Genomic DNA, 23,754 nt, shown 5'->3' with positions numbered 1-23,754 from the left:
TACGTATATTAGCAAGTTAAATAAAAAGTGTCTATAAAAAATTAGATCAATAATTAGAAGGCTCAACCACTCATCATTATTGGTCATTTATTATATAAAGCTATCATGTATATTTCTAAATAAAAAAATAATTTTTCATGTACATAAAAAAAAAAAAATTATAGTTGAAAAAATAGGAGATTTTTTTTAATAATTAAAAGAGTTGGATCCCTTCTCCATTATTAGGGTTTAAATAAGATTAAAAGATACATTTTAGAAATTAATATTTTAAAACATCTTATTAAAAAACTCTATAACCTTTTCTAATAAGTTTTTGCATAATAAAATTTAGCCATGCTTGTTAATTTGGTTTACTAAAAAGGCAAGTCACAAGTTGAATAACAATATATTTATATAAAAAAAAACCTATATTCATCCAGCTTAATATAATTTGATATTTAAATTCAAATAACCAGTGATATATATAATAGAGTATCATCAAGCCAAATTTATCAAGTTTAGCTTATAATACTATTTCCTATAATTTATGTCTAAATAAAAGCATGTAAAGTAGAACATAATTTATTAACAAACACTAATAGAGCTAAGAAATCAATTGTTCACACTTGAGGGTCTAGCCCATTGGTAAACTGCAAGGCTTGCCTTTGCGAACGTTCTAGGTTTGACCCTCTCTGTGTACCCTGTCACCCCCGCGGTGTCTTACCTGCTCACTGAGCTTGCAGGATGTTCAATGTACCCTATCACCCCCGCGCAAGCTGGCCCGAACACTCCGGGTTATAAAAAAAAATTCAATTGTTTATTTTATGGTGTATTTATTCACACAAAATTATATCGTGGATTATTTTTTTTAAGCAAAACTATATTTTTACTGGTTTTCTAGGTTGCATTTAGACCTATCAAGTCTACGAGGTTACGTGAAGCCAACTCATACATGATTTAATTTAAAGTTCGGGCTAGACAAGGGGTTAAGCTAGAGGTTTCAAGGTTGATCCATGAGGCCTAGTTTAATAAAATTGTCAAAAAAAATCTCATGGCCTAGATATTTTTTAAAAAGTTAAAAAAAACATCATTTAATTGTTTTTTAGTCAGATCAGGTTTCAACCAAATCAATTTGATATATTATAAATTTACATCTATTTTTTTTAATAAAAACAATTATACTCATAAAAAACATTACCGATATCTCAAACCTATACAAACAATGAAAAACTAAAAGAGTTTAAAACTTCACATCTATTAAACGAAATAATAACTATATAAGTTTTGTGATCTTAAATCTTAAGGCATATAATTAATATGATAAATAAAATTTGATAACGAATGTTTACATGAACATTTGTGAATTTTTAGTCCTTCTTTAATGATAGATTCTTAATATTTTTAATGGAGATATTACCATTTGTATAAAGATAAAGATCACATACATTTGTTTATTGCAAGTGGGTGCATTATTCACCAATTTAATTAAGAGCATAATTGGAGACTATTATTTTTTTTTATTCCCCACGCAAAACATGATTAGTCAAAATTTGATTGGGAGTGAGCTGGTCCTTCTTACGGACAATGACAGCCTTCTGTTACTTTAGCACCCACTCCGAAACCTTAAAAAAGCCACTTTGGGACATTGGGGGACACAATGGCCATTCCATAAAAATAAAGGACAGGTTTCCACTTCCCCAGGACGTTTATTTTATTTATATATTTCTTCTTCTCTCTCTCAAAATAAAAAAACAATTATAAAATAAAATTCCCGAAATAGGAACTACGGTCTACGTATCCGTATACCACACGCGTCAACGATCTATACGTTAGACGGCTCTATTTATTTTTTAAAAGTCTCTCAGCTTGTAACCGGACCACGTGACCCAAAAAAAGAAAAAACCACTAGCTGTTTTATACACAAGACCAGTGGTTTTTTGAGGTTCTAAGAATGTGAACTTCCTAAAATACACTTTCCTTATATAGCTTCTTAGATGATGTACCCTCCTCGGCCAAGAACGACGTCTCTGAAACCTCACTTTGTCTCCATTAACACCCTCTCTTCTTCAAGTAAGCTTTTTTCTCTTTCTCTCTCCCTCTCTTTTCCTTTCTTCAAAGCTTTTTTTTTTCTTAATTAATTTTCTCTTCTTTTTTCTATCAAAACACACATAACAAAAATATGATGGATCACCATCTCTTCCTTGTTTTTTTGTTGTTGATTATTGTCTTATGACCCTACTGTTAGGATTCTTTGGAAGAGAAAAAAATGGGGAGGGGGAAGATAGAGATAAGAAGGATTGATAATTCGACAAGCAGGCAAGTGACCTTCTCAAAGAGGAGGAGTGGGTTGTTGAAGAAAGCCAAGGAGCTGGCGATCCTTTGCGACGCAGAAGTTGGAGTCATGATCTTCTCTAGCACCGGCAAGCTCTATGATTTCTCTAGCACCAGGTCAATTTTTAATTAAGATCTCTTTGATATATTCTTGTAGTTAATTTCCTCTTCCACTTTTATCAATATCATCATCATCATCTCTTCAATATTATTTACATCATGATCTTATACTACGTATATTAATGTTGTTTTTATTTTTTTTCGCTATAATGCAATGCTATTATCATCATCTGCACCTTTGATTTTTGTGCTTGATCAAGCTAGCTTCTTATGGTTGTGATTTTATGAAGTTGATTGACGTATTGATCCAAAAGTTTTGTTGGTAACTATCATCGTGCAAATTGTGATGTGTGCAATAAAAGGGCCTATTTTGTTTTCTCTTGAAGTTTTTTTTTTTTTTTTTTTTTTTTTCCTATTTTCAATTAGGAGAGTTTAGAAATGTAAGTGTTCGAGCAGAAGAGATGTTAATGTTGCTTAAATAGAGCACCACACAGCAGCTAGCACTAGAAATTTGGAAATGTTTTTAGTTGGAAGTTTCATCCAAGATTATAATTAACGATCACCTTCGTATCAAGAGTTTTAGAGTCGGCATTAATTGCTGTATTTTCCCTGGTGACAGATCAATACAACTCTTCCCGTGGCAAAAAAACAAAAACTTACCGTGTTGTTGCATTTTTAGGACGCTCGATCTTAAGTTCAAATCCGAGTTCTTAATAATTATGAGGAATCTGCGTCTTCTTAATTTTAGGTTTTTCTTCTGGGGATTTGCTAAGTTTTCACAAGTTCTATTCATGGAGGTGCATGATGATATATAAATATATCAAGCAGAAAACTTTCTTCGCTCAGAAATGTAGTAAGAATCTATAGCCCTAAATTGGTTTCCTAGCAATCACATCAGTTTTTTCGATATTAACAATTAATTAGTTAAACTAGCGACTCCTACATTTTCCAACTAACCATACATTCTCCATTTGTTGATCGAGCAAATTAATACCAGTCTAATTAAGCTTTTCTCATAGTGAAAAGAGCATATATATAGATATATAATAGACTTGAATTAAGTTAGCTCCCTCGTTGAGGAGACAAATTAATAATTGGGGCTGATTATTACAAGTGGGCACTAAGCGTAAACCTTGGAGAGATTTGGATTAGGTTTATGTATGTTTTAGAGTTTGGTTGGACTACATACTTATTAGCTAGTCAGTCTTCTTAGAGAACCAACACTCATCATGGTTTAGAAGTAGTTATGAAATAACGTTAGATCAGATATTGGACTTGTGATCCAAATGATTAGAAGATTCTGTCTTACAGAATAAAAGCAGAATTAAGAACACCATATGTATTACACTGGTTCATTTAGGATTCACGTAACTGTAATAATCTGGATATACAAGTGATGTGGTCTCGAATGAAATGCTGCTATGTAGAGAGGTTAGCTTTCGATCGATGATGCATATATATATATAGTTCTAGCAGATCGAGTTGACAATTTAGCTGGAATAAATGGTGACTAATTTGCATGGATGGTTAGCTGATGATCTCCCATTAATTTGAGAAATTAAATAGATTGTCCTTTCCCTAGGTCGAGTAAGGAAACAACTAGCTAGGCCGAATTGAAGCTGTATGTATGCATGGTTTGCCACCCTTTAAACGAGTTTAAACTCTTAATAAACACACATTAATTAAAGGAGAAGCTAGTGTTGTAAGTGAAAGAGATTCGCGTGCCTTGAGTTAATAAGGGGCATATATATGGAATATGAAATATCCCAAATAATTATTAATTAGAGTGATTAAATTGAGACGTTGATGATATATAAATAATAATTATAAATGGATACACGGTTTAATTAAACTCTTAATGAATTCAAACAGTTTCACACACATTTCTATAAAGATTTCCCAGCCGCAGTACCAGAATTAATACAATGTAGCTAGAGATCTAATTAATTAGTAATGGTAAGAAAGGTACGCTGCCTCAAAGATTTGAGTAGCTAGCTAAGGAACGCCGTCAGGTGGTATTTCTTGTAATATCTAACTAATTGAGAATATATAAAAGGAATTCTTTATACACACAAACGCTATAGATTCCTAATAATCTAGCGTAAAACTTAGTTGCAGTCTCCGACTGGTATGGGGCATGCATGAACCTTCCCTCCTTTCTCCTTCTTTAATTACCAAGGACTGGAGTTTAAGTGCTTGTGTTTTTACCATCAAATATAATTTTTTTAAAAAAATTATTCAAATTAAATACTTTTTTATGAGTTTGAATAGTTTTAATACGTTGTTATCAAAAAAAAAAAAAAAAAAACATCCCTTCTTCTTTATTTATTCTTTCATCTACTTTTCTTTTAACTAGCAGTGAGCTTTTAACCTTTTCTTTGACGAGGAAGTTTTTAGTGGATTTTCACTTTTTGATAGTTTTTTTGAGCTAAAAATAAAAAAATAATAGTTTAATATATTTTTGAATGAAAAATATTTTAAAAAATAAATGTTATCAAAATCTTAAATACTATCTATATATGCAGTCCAACTTCTAAGTTATATGATGTTTTCGAAAAGTTTAGTAACTCTATGTATTATAGTTCATGGCTTTCTAATTAAGAGGACAAATTCACTTATATATCTTTATGTTTCCGGTCATTTTAAATCATATACTCTTTAATGTATAAATAATCTAAAACTAATAATATTTTTGTACGTTATTTTTTGCATAAACCTTTTAATTGTAAATTTGAAATGCAATACTTTTTAGTGTTTTACATTGTTTTTAACCTATAACAATGTAAAACTCTTAATTAACCTTCTTCTTTCTTTTTTTAATTAAAGAGTAATTAAAATAATGATTAAACTAAAATTATAACTGATTTTCTTAAAACAAATTAAGATGTGATTAAGGAATAGTTGAAATACGTACATATGGATAAATTGACAAATTGTTTATATGCTCTTCTTGTACTCTAGCTAGGAAAATAAAAGAGTGATGATAAGTTAGCATATGCTCTAACTTGCAAGTTATTAATTACATGGATTTAAAAGAATCACACGCAATGCAATATCAAGTACTTTGCATGGATATATGTATTTTATAACAGAATTAAAATATACAACCAACTTCATTGCATCATCAAACTACAATGTACCTTCCAATCTTTCATACACATTGCCTTGATAATCGATCACTTTAAAGTAAACACAAAGAACAGGCTTGTATGAAAATATGTGTGTGTGTGTTAATTAGCTTGTCTAACTAGCTAGTCTTACATGTTAATCAACTCTTGATTTTAATCCTGTATTAAAAAACTTTAAATTAAAGATAAAACTGGATCAAGGTTTGGCATGATGGTGAAATGATGCATTTAAACCTAAATCATAAATTAAGGATGTAATAATAAAACTGTTGAGAGAGAGAGAGAGATTAGGATACGAAGACAGGCATCTGCATGCATGCATCCATAGATTTAATAAAATTGGCAAGATATATATAAATGCAATCAAAACATATTCTGATGGTAATTACGACACCAACGTAAGGGAGATCCTGAGTGAGTTCCAACTTGGAATCTCAAAAATCCCTAATATACAGTCATTTTAATGACGAACTCTAATTTCCTTCTTCCTTTCATCTGTTGAATTCTGTCAACGATGAGCAGTTCTTTAGAAATCAATAGTGGAGAATCATGAATGTATTGCAGCATGCCATCTAATTAGCCGATGATTTTCCTTGAATGCAGCACAATATCAAAATTCAGATGCTATTGATCATGTGAAGAATAATTAATCGTTACGCTGGTGGGCCACAAACAGAGAGATTAGGTTATAATATTAATTAATGGATCTTAATTTGTTCAGCTACGTGCATTAGATTGTGAAATTGCAAATATTGCACTATATCTGAGCTATCAATGATTAGCATATGCTTCAAATCTCTTTTGGATCCAATGTGTATATATATATATATATATACACACACACATACCTGGCTACTTTTCTTTTTCTTTTCCACCTTAGAAACCATTTTTTGGTTGAGCGAGGAGGACGATAGCGTGTTGCGATTTGCTAATCCCAAGCTACGTACGTACTAGTGCTACTTATTAATCCCCTTGTTCATGTCTTCTCAACATGCGTATTTCCCCTTCTTCAAAAATAACAATTAAAAAAAAAAAAAAACATCTACTTAAGGTCAAAACCCACTAAGCCAGTAGGCCAAGAGCTAGCTAGGACCTAAGGTGGAACGACACCTTTTCGGAGGGGAGACAGAACCCACAAAGCCTAGAAGCAAAAGACCCTATGTAGTATGATACAGATACATTATGTAAGAGTCAAATTGAGTAGCCTATAAACTCCAGGCACAACCTCTCTACCTGAGAGAAATATTTTGTTGATAAAAGTCACCGAGCTTAATTCTAGGCCAAGAGTTAGGTAGGACCCCAACAAGGTAGAGGCAACATCTCTTGAAGGGAGACACTTTTTGTACATAAAATCCAACAAGCGTCTGGATAAAAATGTTCAGGTTCAATGCAAAAAAACTCCTCTGTAGAAACCTAGTTCTTGACGTGCAGGGGCACGACATTAAATTTGAAAAAGCCAAATTAGAAACAAAAATTTAAAGGGGGCAAAAGTTAAAACTTACTAATTTTAGGGTTAAAATTTATAATTACTCAAGGGGGAGGTAGGGGAAAAAAATAATTTTTGCAACCTCCTGCCTCCGTCCCTGGTTGGGAAAGAAAGATAACAAAATTTATTATAATTCAAAACTCTTAAAATATAATAATAATAATAATAATAATACAAAAAATATATATTATAAGACACCTAAAATATGTAATTTTATTCATTCAAGCCCGTTCCAAACTAATTTTGAAGCAATTTTATGATAATAAAACCAACCAGCAAAAAATATTAAGGCTGTAAAGACTAATGTCATACAATAAAATTATAATTCACTAATTATTCCATATGCTTTCCAAATCTTTTTTTTTTAAAATCAAAGATTATTTGTATTATTTGAAAACCCCACTCATATCACCAATCACGATTCAATATTTATTGGCCTACTATTGGCCAAACTACTTAGGTGTTAGGCTCAATGTGAATAGGATTGCTTAACCATGTTTTATAATTGAAAAAACAAGCACGGTGAAAATACATGTCACTCAGCCAAAGAAAAATGATGAAGAGTGGCCAAAATCAGAACTCAAAACTTTTCAGAAAATCTCTTCCAAATTATGGGTATGGCTATCAGAAGGCTATTATAAAATTTTATATCAAAAAAATAAAAAAAAATTCTAATAATATTGTGTTAGAAAAATCAGAAAAGTCTAATAACATTGAATAAAGAAATAAAAACTGAAAATTTATTTTTTTTAAATAAAATACAATTCATAAACTAAACAAGAAGAAATAAAAATAAATAAATAAAATATTTATTTTCTTAAGCTCTATTAGAATCCTATTGTTGAGAATAATGAAATATGTTGGGTTGTGCCTTAGCCAACCTTTCTATTTATATAGAGGCAGTAGAAAACTGCAATAACTGTAATGATTACAACATCCTATATTAGAATTTTATTCTGATAGATACATAAATAACTGTAATGATTACAACATCCTATATTAGAATAAGCTCTTACATCATTTTTTTTGTTTGGAAAGAACTTATTATTAAATTTAAACTGTTTTTAGAGCAAAAACTCCCCTACCAAAATTCATCCTACACCAAAAAAAACATCCAGCATAATATTTTTCAAAGAAATCCTTCTTAGTCTGAAATCATCCATCTCCACCATGAACACGTCCTTTTATGCAAACTCTAACCATGATAATTAAACTGCACAGAACAAAAGTAAAATCATTATAAATAACTCTAATACTAACCAATAGAGTCGAGAATGAAGAATAATAAAATTTGTTACAAACTAAAACCTTCTTGGACTAACAAAGCTTATTGCAAGTCAAAACTCACAAAAATCAAGAACACTACGAGACATTCAAAATATATAATTTTTATTTATCAAAAATCTATCACAACCTTTTTATATTAAAAAACTAGAAAACCTTAATATTACTAAATATAAAATTAAAAATAATTTCATTTTAATAGAAAAAAAAAATTTCTAAACTAAAAAAAACTGACATCAGTTGTGTAAAAGTTTCAAGTCAACATAATCCATTCCATTCATCTTTCGTGAAAACACATGTTGTGTGCTAGACTCTCAATATCTCATGTTAACTAGGAGTCAAAAAGACAGTAGTTTATAAACTCCAGAAGCAACCTCTCCTTCCTAGAAATGCTTTGAACTAATTCGAGCCAACATCAATTTCAGTTCTCAATTTTGATAATCTTTTTCCATGTTTTTTTCTTATCGCAAATATTCATTATAAATGTCGATATTGGTTTGTCAAATCTCCAAATCTCGAGTTTTTCATCTCCTAATACCTCATGTAAAATTTATTTAATTCATCACAGTTTGATTTATTTTATAATCAATTTTACTTATTGCAAATCCTAAATTATATACCCTTGTATTTTTCTACAAGTTCTTGGACTTCTTTCAACCATATCATTCCCAGGGTGGTTTGATTTTGATTGTTCATTTATTTGCAAATAAAAAATATTTTATCATGTTCAAATATTTATACGGTGATCTTATCAAAACACTACATCAATTGATATTTGTTCAATCAAAACATGCTTATCCATCAATTGAAATGAATTAAGATTAAAAATAAATTACTATGATAGAAGAAAACTCATAGATACATGCACATAATATTCTACATTTTCAATACATATTCAATTTGAAGAAATATCAAAGTTGTATCATATAATTCATCATTGTTGGGGTCCAGTGCAAAGCCTTGACCAACCCAGTAAAGAGTTCCATTAAAAAACAATAAAGGTCACATAATTCAACTTTTATACTAATATCATAATAATTTAGGAGTCTTTGATAATGAGTGGTATAGTATCGACGCAATTTCCTTGTCTTTGTTCTAGTTTTGCAAATTTAGTTCCTCTTGAGAAAAACATTCTCAAACTCTTTGGAAATGGAGAAAATCTGAAAACATTCCATTATGAACTATTACTTAAAAGCATGGTCTTCCACTTATTAGTTAACTTTAAACCTGCACAGTCATGAAATCGACTTAACTCAAGGAAGTACTTGATCACAACCCTTGACTCCTTCAACTTGCTTCCAACCAACAAGGAAAAAAAAAAAAAAAAAAAAGTTCATAGTTAGTGCTTTGAAAATATGCACCATACCACCATAATCGTTGAGGGAAAGAAGGAAAAATGGAAAACACAACAAGCATGGCCATTGAAAAGCTTGCAAATTCTAAACTTTGAGGACCTATCAACTCAAGTAATGTTGTAAAATTCAAGCTGTAGAACACAGTTTTATATGCAAACGACCCCAGATAAAACTTAACGACTCTATAACACTGTTGCTCAAGTCAAAATTACCAGAACGCAAAACATCTTTGGTACAAATAAAGACATTGTTTTAGCGAGTTTTCTTGGTCAAGATTCTCAAACTTATTGGACAGAAACAAAAGGAAAAGAGGCAATTGGTTTCCCAAAACCATTTGATGAACTAGAAATGACTCATTTTGGGTATGAGCTAGGAATAAACTGCAAATCTAGAGCTAGGAAAAAACATAAATACTACTGTGTAACTCATCTGTAGGATGGGACCAAAAAACATCGTACTCACCCAAAAACCATGATCAGATGCAGTCACAACCTGCCAATAACATTTGACAGGAAAAGAAAGCAAAAAAAGAATTAAAGAATACACGCACCTATGCATGAGATCACACCATTTCTCATGATTGGCTTCTCTACATGTTCCTGTCACTAAGAAAACTGGAAGATGTAACAGCACGTTATAGGGCATGAAAAACAACTTGAGCATTCAAGGTTTTGTGAAAACTACGTTGTACCCCAGATGCTATTAGGCCCTTTGTTTACTCAAGTGAAAGTTCATACATAATGCATGGTAAAACTGTTACAACTGTAAAATCAATGCATAATTTATTAGAGATTTGCCCAGCCATCTCTTTTTTATTTCACCTGATAATAAAATGCAGTTTGCTACATACTGTGTGCAAAAAGAAAATTTCCAATTAAAATGCAATACAGACAAGGGAAAACAAAGCATCAAACTGGGGTTTAAGTTCCTTTCACTAATATCAATAGAAAACTCGAATGCATTACAAGCATACTTTTTGCTAACAAACAAACAAGTAGGGCTAATGTAACATATTCAATGCGTTTGTCAGAAGTTTCAGATAGCATAAGTCAAATATCAGGTTTAGATACTGAAAATATATAGTAGACAGCTGCTCATTCTCCTATAGTAAATAATATTAACACAGCATCACCAACTAGGATATCGACAAGAGCTTGCTGTGATTTGGTCATCTTTCCCTCGGAGGTTATTTCACTTCTTTCTTAAGTAATCTCATCCTCTAATCCAGTCTAATTTAATTCTGTTTATTTATCCAACCTCAAGTTTCCTTCCTGTCTCTTCATCCACTCTTGGTTAGGTCTTGGACTTAATTGAAGGACTATTACAGATCCGAGATGACATGCTTTAGTTGCACCATGTATCAGTAGGATCTAACAAACAAGATGAGATTACAGATTACTTCGTTCATCTTGGTTTTGGGGGTGGGCGGGTGGCTGTAATCCATGTATTTGCTCTACTTGAAACTGTTAAGACTAGGTAGAAAATCATGTCAGTCTCATATAGAGTGGTTTATCAACACCGAAAACTTCAGATTGCTGGAAAGTGTATTAGAGAGGTTGACCAGAAGGTTTTTGTAAGATCTCAATCACCCTAATGAAGAAATGTCAAGAGGAAGCAATATACAGAACTCAGATAATTTCGTTTTCACAACATAAGGCTACAAAATTGTCAGGAAGGGATAAGTACTCTAAATGAAGCTCCAGATATGCAGCATTTAAGAACAAAGCATTTTACTAATTTGGATAAAGCTCACGAATAACCTTTAGCAGTATTCAAATATTGCTATTTTACTATGGAAGCAGCAAAATCCACAGCCTTATGCATCCGCACAGAGGAGTAAAAGCTGTTCATTATTAAGTAGTGTGGAAGGTATCCCTTCTTCCTGTGAATAGAGATAGTCGACAATTCAAGAAGTTGAAAACTTGGAAATCTATCTACTGTTAATGAGTGTAAGAACATCATAGTTGCGCATTTTCAGATGTCAGTTACTTGATATTTTCCAACAGATATTTCCTTCTTTCATCTCTCCTTAGAATTGCCTTGGTCTAGCCCTAAATCTCACACATAGGCCTTATAAATTTTATTGAACCAACAATCCACATAATTTAAACTCCTAAAGATGCGGCCGCAGCTTTTCTAAGTACTGAAGACAAGACCATAAAATTATGGATTTTCAACTAATTAAAATGCAAAATATTAGAATTCATATTATATATTATAAATTTTCCACCAATGAAGTGTTTGTCTAACGGTTAAGGCACTGCTATATCCCTGCAAGGATGAGAACACAAGTTCGATCCCAGAAAGCGCAATTATTAGGAGGGGCAGCCACGAATCCCAAACAGGACTAGTCTCACCCTTTAAAAGGGTGTGAGGATACCAGGTAAGAACCAAAAAAAAATATTATAAATTTTCCAAACATAGCAAGTCTGCTTTCTGCACAATCATACAACAAATGATTGCAAGTAGTTTGCTATACACATTTCATCGGTACACAATTCTTGACAGTGTCAAACAGAGAAAAAATAATGAAGAGGGAAGAGAGTACAATTGGAAGTGAGCTTCCCTTTTCCACCCCATAAAAGAATGAATGGTTAAAACTGACATGAGATCTATCAACATCAAACCCTGCATCAAATAAAACAAGGATTGGAAACTTATCTTGAGATGGTGCTCCACTTGCAGACTAGATTTTCTTTATGGATATTCCACTGGCAGCTTAAACTCCTATAGCCAGGACAACTCAAATGACTTCTTCCACACATGAATGATATAGTTTAAATGTGTCCATTCTGCTTCGTCAAGAAATTATCCTTGCAGGGATTCCATAAATTTTGTTCTTAGATGTTATCAGAAAGTATTCACATAGAACACGGCACCCATCTCTGATGCAATATAAATCTGCTGTTGCAGCATGAAATCAATCATGGAACGATACAACAAATCAAAAGAGGTGCATCATCAAATGGGCAACCCAGCCTCAGAACTCAAGGTATTTCAGTACCCAGTGAATTTAGATTTTATGACTTCTAGCAAAATTTGATTTGCCTTATTTTTGCCACATTTATACATAAAATTTGGGTATGCATTAAAAAGAATATGTAGATTTTGATTGACTACTTTTACTTCAGAGAAACAGCTTACACATCTCTAGTTTTTCAACATTGCATTTTCATCAAAGATAGCTTCAAATACAATCATCATGTTGAACTTTGCTTTTGCTACTTTAAACAATGCTATTACCAACAGGAGCAACAAATACAGCTCTTTTCTTTTCTTTTTTGTTTACAATAAAAGATACTGTATTTAACAATTTTGTATTTCAGCTAAAAGTCTGCACCTATTGTGCGAGCTATATACTTACAAACATAGCATTATGACAGGAAAATGAAATGCCAAAATTGTGCAGCAAAATCAACTAATATTGAAGTTCAGTTCATACCAATGAAGAGTACTTCATTAAACTTCAAACTATTGACAGGAAATCAGCCTTGTATAATCTGTTATAAATTAGCAGGATAAAAACACATATATGACAACATTCATGTATTCAGGCTTAGGCAAAGCTTGAAACAACTGATTAAATAAGTATAACCACCTGAATAAATAAATATGTATTATGTCAAAAATTATCATAAAGCATATGAACTCAACACAGCCAAGCCTTATTGATTGATTCAAGTTATAAGGTGTAGCTCTTACACTGGACCTTTGCTAACTGCAACTGTCCTTGATCCAGGATTGGGACCATTTCTGTCCTTTATCTGGGATTGGGACCCTTTGCGTGAAGATAGAACTCACAAGACATTTTATCAGTAGCAAGAACAGTAGATGTCATCTTGAAGCACATTTGCGTGAAGATAGTAAACAAAAAAAACACTTCCTAGTTTTATAGAGAAATATTGGGGGAGAGCTACATGAATATCAGAGACGGGATGGTCATCAGACACTGAAAAGAAAAAAACATGGTGTGATAAATCATAACCATTACATGGAGATCAGAGAGTGGCTTCTCAGCCTTGAAAAAGAAATATGTTTTTTTTATCTATTTCTCTTCAGATGTGTTCTCATAACAACAGAAGTCAATTACTCTTCATTTTGGTTTATGCATGTTGACCACAAAAGTTAGCAATTCCACTAAATTGTGCATTATATTTGCTAGTTCTGGCAAAGGGAGACGGCAACGTTGAGACAGCAACTGCAAAACTTGCAAGAAAATCATCGGTATGATCCATTCCCTTTGACCAATGTTGTTTTATATGAGATATATGAACATAAAGAGTGACATCAGAATAATTGTGACAGACTAAATATGAAAAACTGAAACTTCTGATGGAGCATGCTATTATTTAAGGTCCGATGCTTGCAGGTATCACTAGTGTCCACACGATCATTAACAATTTTGACACACAAAAGATTCACTTGTGCCACACTGAAAAAGTTCATCTCAGTCACCTGAAAAGAATGTCAACATTGTGCATCAGGAGTAAATGGGGGCACAAGAAGGCATCAGCCACACATCCTCTCCTAATCATATTCAAGTAGTGCTGGTCTTGTTTAGGACCCCCAGAAATTTTATCAGTGTTAAACCACTGACTTATAAGCCAATTAAACAATTTCAATAAACTATCTACAACTTCTAAAACTAGAATGAGTAATTTCCATAATGTCTTTCGAAGATTAACTAAACAACTACAATATTTATTTTATGTACAAACAATAGAAAACTAAGGAAACGTGAATAGACCCGCAGAAGTGAAGAGAGGACCAACTGTTTTCTCATAGTAGAACTAAACAAGAAAAATGACCATGAGAGGAAAAGATTTGCATCTGAACATAGAAGGAAGCATCCGTGACAGCTTAATGCTATTGAAAAATCCTTCAGAAACTGAATGCTGTAAAAGGATGAAATGAATTATTGCTTTTCACTATATGCCTAGCTAGCAAAGTTTACATTTCCATATGATGATAGCAGGCAAATGATGGGTGAAGAACTTTCTGGCTTAAGCATAAAGGATTTGCAGAATTTGGAGAACCAATTGGAAATGAGTCTCCAGGGTGTTCGCATGAAAAAGGTTTGAAATTCCTAAAACCCCAGTGTGCAGTAAATTTCCAAGATGTGGAGCACATTCATCTCACTGATACTGATATTGATTTCATCAGGACCAAATTTTAATGGATGAAATACTAGAACTAAATAGAAAGGTAGGCCTGTAGACAAAAGCTACTAGCTTCCTTTACATAAGTTTTTTAATTCAAGTAGCTGAACTTGATGTATCTGTTGCAGGGAAACCTCATTCACCAAGAAAATATGGAACTCTATAAGAAGGCGAACCTAATTTGTCATGAAAATCAAGAATTGTATAAGAAGGTAGAAGTTTGAGCATGCAGAAACTTATTTGCAAAATATCTATTCAAACCATCAAAACCTTAGTCCTGAATGAAATTGTGAGGTGTTTTATTCCACCCTCATCAGCATATTTTCACATCCCAGGTTTATGGAACCAGAGAAGTAAATGGAGCAAACAGGAATTCCCTTCTCACAAATGGTCTGGGCATGGGAGAGGAATCACATGTACCTGTCCATCTCCAGCTTAGCCAGCCACAGCAACAAAACTATGATATACCAACAAGAGCTACAAAGTTGGGGTATAATTTCGTCCATACAACAAGTACTTAATTGTGAGCTATCAATTACTTTATCAGTCTTTGATGCCAAACTTTTGTCCCCTAAAACTGCAGCAGACTACAACTGCATTAGCGAAGAAGTTGCGTGATCCATCGTCACCAGGAATGGGTATTTAATGGCCCATGAATTACAAGACCATGCTTCTATTATTGCACAGTGATATGCGAGCCAATAACCATTAAGAGCATACTTTGGTTAGACATGACCAATGGAAAAAACTTCTGCACTTGTGTAAAAAATGAGATAACTGTAATAAAGAGAAGTGACGTTGCACTGCGTTTTCAACAAAATTTTTAAAATGACTTCAATCTTCAAAAATGGGTGGGCAGAATTAGAAGCCATGCATACTACCATAAGCATTTTTATTTAGGATGTCATTTGATGGGACTCACAACATACTGATATCACCAGGTAGGTACTTCAGGAAAATAGTAATTTGCTTACAGGGAAGCAAATTTAACAAGATACTTCAGAAATTTGTGGGGACATATACTGCATGCTAACTTTGATTTCAACCAAGTTTAAATTTAAGAAAATCATAGACTTCAGTGGCATAATAGTCTACCTTGTTCATTTCATAGGAACAATTACAATCATAGAACAACTCACTTTCTATAAACTAAAAAGTTTCCAGACAGAACAGCACAAGGCACTCAAAGACAAAAATACCCTTTGTTGGTCAAAGTTACAGAGGAGAAGATTAAAAAAACATGTCAACAACCACTTCGTTACAGGAAGGAGAGGGTGCAGGGGCTCGATAATGTGTTTTTAATGTTAGAAGCAGTGTTATTGCAAGTAGACTAGATAAAACCTAGGAAGTTTCTATGAACCATTACTAGCAAAACTAAATCATGCCACGTGGAATGTGGAAAAAATATGTGCTGCTTGTTATTCCTAAAGAAAACCTTTTCTGTATGATACCAACTACACTTCTGATGCAAAATTTGAATGACAGAAAATTCAGAGTGGTTCCAAAATGCAAAAGCCCTCAGATGTGATAGAAGATGCACCTCAATTATATAACTTTTGGTCATACAAAATTCATATGGCTGAAGTGAAAGGAGAAGAATTCTTTCATCAATAAAACATCAAGTTCCAGATGATAACTTGGATTTCAATTATGAAAGAGCAGCTGGGGCCTGGCAAATATCATCTCCTGTTCAAGGTTGGATTCTGATGCTGTCAGTTCAGTTTTGTAAGAAAGTTTAGCAGCACAGAAAATAGGTTTCCCTTCCAAATGACGCACAACTGAGTAGAACATCAAAGTTTTGGAATAATTTGGAAAATAAGATTTCAGAAACAGGTTAGTGGTGGTTGTTAAGTCCCCTACAAACAGGTATTACAGATTCAGGTTTGTTCTCATCTAGGACAAAAATGCATATAAGAATAAGAATGTAAACTCTTGATTTCTAGACCTCCAATTCTAAAGGATCATTTTTTTTTTATGAATATTCTTCATTTGAAAATATTTCAGTGGTTCATTTTCAAAACGTCTGTTGATGTTCTCCAATATTTTCCATCCAACTAACAAATAATAGTCTGAAAATAGTTATTTGGAAGGTTTACACATAATTCATCTCTAAACAGTAAAAAGGGGAAATGAAACAGAGACATAAAGCTCGTTAAAGTTACATTTGGCCAGAAAATTGAGCTAATTCCTATAGGGAAAATTTCTAAGGAAGAGTTGAACAAAAGTTGAATCACTTTTTGAAACGAAGTCAGGGATTATCTGGTGGAGCAAGAAAATTTTTGGCATGGTCATACAACTTCTCGCAATTTACTATATCAAAATTATATTTTTTTTATGTAAGAACTTGGTAAGTTTTCAACAAGAAGAAGAAAAAATTACAAAATTTATAAAAAATAAAACAAAAAAATCCATTGTGTCCCATATACATTGGATGATAAATTGATGATGTAAAAAGAAAATTTTTGTCATGGAAACTATAAAAGACTAATGAGAAGAACAAGAAGAAGAATATAAGAGTTTGATGCTAGAAGGAGAATAAGAGAGAAGGTGCAGTGTAAATAACAGTAAGAAAACAAAACTATGTCAAAAGAAATATATAATTAACATTTCGTGATATTTCATATAAGGTTATGACTGTTAAATGCAATAAAGAAGCAAATGAGTAAATCTATCATTTCATAAATGCATGATTATGTATGTACAAGTATTTTTCTCTTTCACATAAATTAAGAATTTCTCAATACAGAAACAAAAATAATTGGTGCATAAGAATAGTGTCCCCTCTATTAGCATATGTTTTTCAAAATTGGGAGCTCGTATCCATGCTTGGCATTCATACCATGTTGGACCCCAATATATTTCATAAAAATTCAAAGCATATACACATGGTAGTTATTTGACCTTTGAAACAAACACTCAAGAATTCAATTTACTTCATAAAATAAAAACACTAAGGTGCATTATGGTTAATTGTGTTGTGTTGTGCTTTGAAACAAGGCAATTAAACATCATTGATAATAAATTGTGATCTCATGTTGTGAATAAATTTATTGTTGTGCTATTTGAATTAAAATGAACATAAAGGGCATAAAATTAATACAAGGTTTTTAATAACTAAATTAATTATTAAAAAATTGACATTACTATTTTGTAGTTGAAATATGATATTCATTTAATATAAATTTTAATAAACATTTATTTCAATTTAAAAATCTTATAAAAATTATCTTTTTATATATCTCATATTATAATGTATAACATGATGAAATGCATAAATAAAAACTAAATGCAAGTTCATATAAATGAAAATTATACTCTCTCCATCCCAAGGAGATTGTGCTACTTTTCATTTTTGTTTGTCATAAAATGATTGTCCGATCAAAACATTTAATTCATGAATTGTTTTGCAATAGCCCTAATTAAAGTCCATTTGTAAGGTACCTATAACTAAATGTAAGATAAATATGAAAATTATACTCCTATTCCAAAAAGATTGTCCTCAGTATTGTTGTTTGTCCCAAATGATTGTTTGATAAGAACATTTAAGTCATATTTTCCTAATTCATAAATAGATGGGTCTTTTACTAACATTTTTAGTTACACTAAAAAAAAAAATTAAAAAAGTAATTTGATTGGTATCACCCATGATTTTATCTTATATGTGTTGCAAAGTATCACAAATTTTGGAAAGAACCAAAATTCTATATTTGATGTGGGATGATCTATCATTTCTTCATTCATTCTCATCCAATCAAAAAGGTTTTTTTTTTTTGTTTGGTTCTGGTATCGATTCAAGATTCAATATCAACTTTCTTTCCAAGACCAAAATGGAGAATTCTCCAATCCATATATTTTCTATGCGAGCTTTTTTTCTTATCGATAATATCATCTTGTGCTAGATGTTTATTGACAAGCATACCTCCCAACACATCAAATAATTTGCTTTTATCTATTTTGTAATTATAAAAAATCTCTTTCTTATTATTTAATTGGAATGGTAATTCATAAATAGATGAGTCTTTCTTATCTTCATAATTAATGGATTTATATAATAAAATATTATATCTATAGTATTTTTGAAAATTATTTTTTTGGTCAGATAATGAATCTTCTTCAAAATTATTTTGTTTTTCATAATGAATTAATTGGTCTTTTTTAATATAAATTCGATTTGTTTGAATCTTTATTTTGAATCATATGTTGTTGATTCATTCTATTTTGTCATTTTTGCGATATTAACCTAGACCATCTAATATGAGATAAATCGTATTTATATTGATAATTACTTTTTACCCAGTTTTTCCATTCATTTATTACAAAATTTCTAAAATTTATATCACTTAATTTGAACTGAAATCTTCCTTGGACTCCAAAATAATCTTTTATTTCATTCTTAAGAAAAAGAGATGCTCCATGATAAACAAATCTTAACATATATAGGTTAATAACTTGGACTTGTGATAATTAGTAAAATACATATACTTATGACAAGGAGGTTACGTTATAAAAAATCTTTGAGTTCTTATTAAAATTACTATAATTAAATACCTTTTATAAATTACTATAATTAAATGCCTTTTTTATAATCAAGATAAAGTGAATTAGTGTATTTTGATTTGTTTTATCAATTCTTTTGTGATTATCTTTTTTATTATACATGTAAATGTATTTGTTAATCATTTTTCTTGGCGGTTCAAGAAAACTGTACATTGAACTACACATTGATCCTCAAAATATTAATTGAACTGCACATTGATCCTCAGAATATTAATGATAGCTAGAAGGATATCTATATATATCTTTTCAATCAAAAGTTTTATAAAAAAAAAAATATGATTTACAAATTAATTAAGCATTGTTTCTTTTTAATATCAATAAAATATTTTTTGATGATTTTAATTTTAATCTTTTAGTATTATAAGTTGTTCTACCGAATCAATTGCTCAAGCCCTTTGGTCTTTATCCAGACTCAATGAAAAAAATAGGATCACTTATTATGGACTTGTTGAGAATGATTCTGACCTAGTTCATGGCCAATTAGAAGTAGAAGGCACTCTAGTGGAATCCTCACAGACAGAAAAAGATTGCATTTAGTTTGATAATGATTGAGTGACATTACTTTTTGGCTCGAACCAATAAGTCCTTGGCCCCTTGCGAACAGCTTGATACACTATCCCCCTTTAACCATTTAGCGAAATGCGAAAAAAGAAAGGAAAATCCATGGACCAACCACATCGTCTCCACCCCGTATGAACTACGAGATCACCTAATGGACAAGTTTGGCAGCCAAGGGTCGCGGACCAACTACAGAACCCTGTTCAATAAATGGAACGCATTAATTGTCCACTCTCAAGTTGGGTAGTAAGAGTCGAAGAAGGGCAATCACTCATTCTTAAAACCAGCATTCTTAAGACCAAAAAGGGAGGCGAAAAGTAGGGGAAACCTCCCTGTTTAGAAATTATTTTTTCTTTTCTTTTGTATTTTTTTTTGTTTGATTTCATATTGGTCTTTGTTCTGGCATTCAGATCTTTCTTCTTTTTTTTCTGTCAATGAATAGTTTATCCAATCCATAGATCAAATTGAAATGGAAAATTTACAAATAATCTGATTATTGATTGGTGAATCTTTTACATTAAGATTATAGAAAGCGGGTTGCTACATCTATAACGGCATACAAGTATTCGGTTATCAATAGCCTACCAAGTGGTAATTTAAAGATCTTTAACCAATTATGATTCTACAAATCCGATCTTACTTGGTATTAAAATAGTTTATTGGCAGGCTAAGGGAATGTTTGGGAGTGTGGTAGCAGTTACTTTTCTAAACGTTTTTTGCTTTGCAATGCATCCAAATAATTTTTTTTATTTTTTAAAAAATTATTTTTGACATCAGCACATTAAAATAAAATGATTTGAAAACACAAATATTAATTTGAAGCAAAGAAAAAAATAAAACAATTTTATTTTTTTTCAAAAACGCTTTTAAACACAAAAACAAACAAGCCTTAAGACTAAATAGAGGTAGAGGCCCTAAGACTCATCATCTGGTTAGGTTAAAAGCTACTTTGAAAGTAGGGGGCTAATAACTTCAATTATAACTAGGAGACAATTACTCATCTTATAAAGGCTATTGCAATTAACGAGTTAGAAGATGTTGCTCGTGACTTGGTCTCGAGAAAAGTTGGATTTGAAGCCTTCACATGAGAAAGAAGCCTAGCAAGCCCAATATTTTGAAACCTCTTATTCTAATCCTTAGGCTAACTATGACTATTAGAAATCGCATAAGAGAAGCAAGGTAACCGAATTGCCCAGGCTTAGGACAATGATCATACAGAGTAACTTGTAAAAGGGTAAAACCAAAATTAGAAAGAATCAACTAAAAAGTTTGATCCATAGGCTTTCATGAATGGGCTCATGACTTTCAGAGTCAAAATCATTCAAAAGAGCATTCTTCACACTTCAAAGAAAAGATTGCGACAAGAAAATTGAAATTTAGTTTATGCAAGCGATGTCTTTTAGCCGAGCCTCGTAGTGGTCTACTGCTTCACGTAATTCATGTAATTTTCCACTTTATCATTATCAAACTAGACCTTTGCTTTGGAACAGGGGTTTGAGGAGGAAAAGACTAGCCAGAAGCCATTCCTCTGCTTGCAAACGTTGGACCCGTTGGAATGATGGAAAATTGAGGAACAAAGTATAAAGAGAATTCCATATGTGGCTTCCCATCAGACTATTTGGACCAATCAAAAGCGTTGCATATGAGAGATGTGGGTTAGTGGAAAAAATCCAACTACATAGGACCACCATCTGACAGTATAAGCTTGGAGGTCCTGGGCTGAAAAGGTTGCCTTCTCTTGTGTTCTCTTCACGATTTCAAGAAGACCAAGGCCACAGGCCTTGTACACAGGTAGTAATATATGGGAAAGATGACTGCATCTTATATCTTATATAAAGAAATGGAAGCATGAGGTCTGGTCCAAGGAAGCAAGACTTCATATTACTATTATAATTTGGTTTAAGGTACCTAACGTAAATGGATTGTTATTAAGGTGTGATGATAATAGTTGAATGCATTTTTTATTTTATTTTTTTGGAGAATATTTGAATGGTTGAAATGGTAAAATAGCTATATGGTATATAGATGTAGTGTTTAAAAAGGGTATTGCAGCATGGTAAGCAATAAAAAGGATATATATAGTTTTGTAATTGAATGGTTGAAATGATAAGATTGGTTACTTACTAAAAAATGCAATAATCTTCCAAGAGATTTAGACTATTGCCACTCCTACAAATCTCCATATCATTTGCTTTGAGACGTGTTTAATACGTGTTAAATTTAAAATTATGGCATGGCATAAGCTATTTGCGTGTGACAAGGCTATGCAATTAGAAAGTCAGTAAAGAACTAAAGTGAGAGTTTACAAAACTACAGTTAGAAGGGTTATGCTCTATGGTAGCAAGTGCTAAACAGTGAAGAAGCAAAATGTTCATAAAATAAAACGGGAATGATATAGATTTTGGTAGGAACAGAAAAAACAAAAGGAACAAATTGTCTAGACTGTATTTACGTGGTTTCCATGACAAACTTGATTTTAAAGAATCAAGTTCTGCCTTATGAAATTAATCATTCACAAACATAGTGAGCATAGAGCAATAAAAGTCATAAATTAAGGTGAACTGGTGGAGATCTAATGAAAAATCGGTGTGTAAGAAGCTGACAACCAAGTCCAAAGGAATATACTATGCCTCAATCAATCATATTAAAAATTGAAATCAAAGTAAAGCAGCAACACGACAGTTTAAACTTCAAAAGTGAACCTTGCTAAACGCTGTACGGACACAGGCAAAAAGAACATGATACTTGAGTACTTACCTAAAAGCGAAAGCATCTCGCTTCCAATCCAACTCCGTTGCTACTCTAAATATCTTCTGCAAGTGTTTCAAAATAAGAAAAAAAAATATCAAAAAAAACAAAAGGACAAAAATAAAAATAAAAGGATATACACCAGACGAAACGAAAAAAAAAAAAACCATTCTTCTTCGTTTAACAGCCGAAAAAATCTCATAATTAACGAAATGGGAGTTTGCAATGAGTATGTAATGATGTCAAAAATTTAGGTTTTGCTTATTTCTCTTGAAGTTTCTCAGCGAACAAAAGGATCGACGCATTTTGTTGATCCGACACGATACATACCCCCAACGCATGCAACATTGAAAAGGCACAAATAAGAACAAAATTGATAGTTCCTAAATCATTTAAACGACAACTTACTGTGAAGAAGCAGCATTTGATCGTGAATATCAAGCTGACAAAAGGTTTAGAAAGAGACAAGTGAATTGTGTAGATCAGAAGTGGATAAAACTGAGATCAGAGGAGAAATTAGGGCAAATCTCCGTGGGAAAATCGGAGCGAAACAAGAATTAGAAGCTTCAAGTAGATTAGAAGAGATCTGCTTCATTCAAGGAGACAACAATTTGAGTTGAAGAAGATAGGGAGACGTGGGGGGGGGGGGTTATGAAAATATCTGGAATATGATAATATTTTAGAGCCAAGGAGTAGCAGAGGTAAGGCACCGTTTTTAAAGTGTTTTTTATATATATATAAATTAATTAGTATTTTTTATATTTTTAGATAATTTTAATAAATTTTTTCAAAAATTAATTTTAAAAAAATAAAATAATATTTTTTTAAGTAAAAACAAAAAAGCGATGGCTAACGTAGTAATAATAAACGAGAGGTCTAAGCGGAGATGGGCCACTCAAGTGCTTTAGGGATGCCCCCACCCAGTCTATACACGTAATCAAATAATCCGGTGTACTTTTTGCTTAAAGAAAGAAAGAAAGAAAAACAAATTCAAATGTCTGGGAGGAGGTTCAGATTCTCCTAAAATGGTTTTTCTTCGTTTTGGGGACGTATGCCTTTTTACTGTGGGTAGCACATTGGTTTACTATTCAATCGGCGCCCAGTTCTAT

At 31.9% G+C, this 23,754-nt stretch overlaps 1 protein-coding gene and 1 long non-coding RNA gene across 8 annotated transcripts; one reads left to right on the top strand and one right to left on the bottom strand.

The window, feature by feature from the left end:
• The first annotated feature begins 1,941 nt into the window (after positions 1–1,941).
• LOC118030172 (MADS-box transcription factor 23) lies at positions 1,942–15,506 on the top strand. Of its 3 annotated transcripts, none has more exons than XM_035034180.2 (9): positions 1,942–2,049; positions 2,225–2,427; positions 12,537–12,615; positions 13,786–13,847; positions 14,599–14,698; positions 14,787–14,828; positions 14,911–14,994; positions 15,118–15,272; positions 15,369–15,506. In XM_035034180.2, exons 2-9 carry the CDS (start codon positions 2,246–2,248, stop codon positions 15,382–15,384), a joined length of 720 nt encoding a protein of 239 aa, XP_034890071.1. In that variant the 5' UTR covers positions 1,942–2,049; positions 2,225–2,245; the 3' UTR covers positions 15,385–15,506. The 3 variants fall into 3 exon arrangements, with proteins under 3 accessions (XP_034890071.1, XP_034890063.1, XP_034890056.1); XM_035034172.2 differs by having other exon boundaries at positions 15,366–15,480; XM_035034165.2 differs by lacking the exon at positions 15,369–15,506 and having other exon boundaries at positions 15,118–15,319.
• Positions 7,926–23,325, bottom strand: LOC118030193 (uncharacterized). 5 transcript variants are annotated; one of them, XR_012169851.1, is made up of 3 exons: positions 23,054–23,325; positions 9,522–22,710; positions 7,926–8,197 (listed from the first exon to the last, which is right to left on the bottom strand). It is a non-coding gene; the product is annotated as an uncharacterized lncRNA (long non-coding RNA). The 5 variants fall into 5 exon arrangements; XR_012169848.1 differs by lacking the exon at positions 7,926–8,197 and having other exon boundaries at positions 9,138–12,524; positions 13,066–22,710; XR_012169849.1 differs by lacking the exon at positions 7,926–8,197 and having other exon boundaries at positions 9,138–12,524; positions 13,326–22,710.
• Positions 23,326–23,754: the final 429 nt, after the last annotated feature.

The sequence above is a fragment of the Populus alba genome, chromosome 5 (assembly GCF_005239225.2).
Source record: "Populus alba chromosome 5, ASM523922v2, whole genome shotgun sequence".
Lineage (NCBI taxonomy): Eukaryota > Viridiplantae > Streptophyta > Magnoliopsida > Malpighiales > Salicaceae > Populus > Populus alba.
The sequence above is the reverse complement of the archived record's forward strand: the minus strand, read 5'-3'. Positions and strand labels throughout refer to the sequence as shown.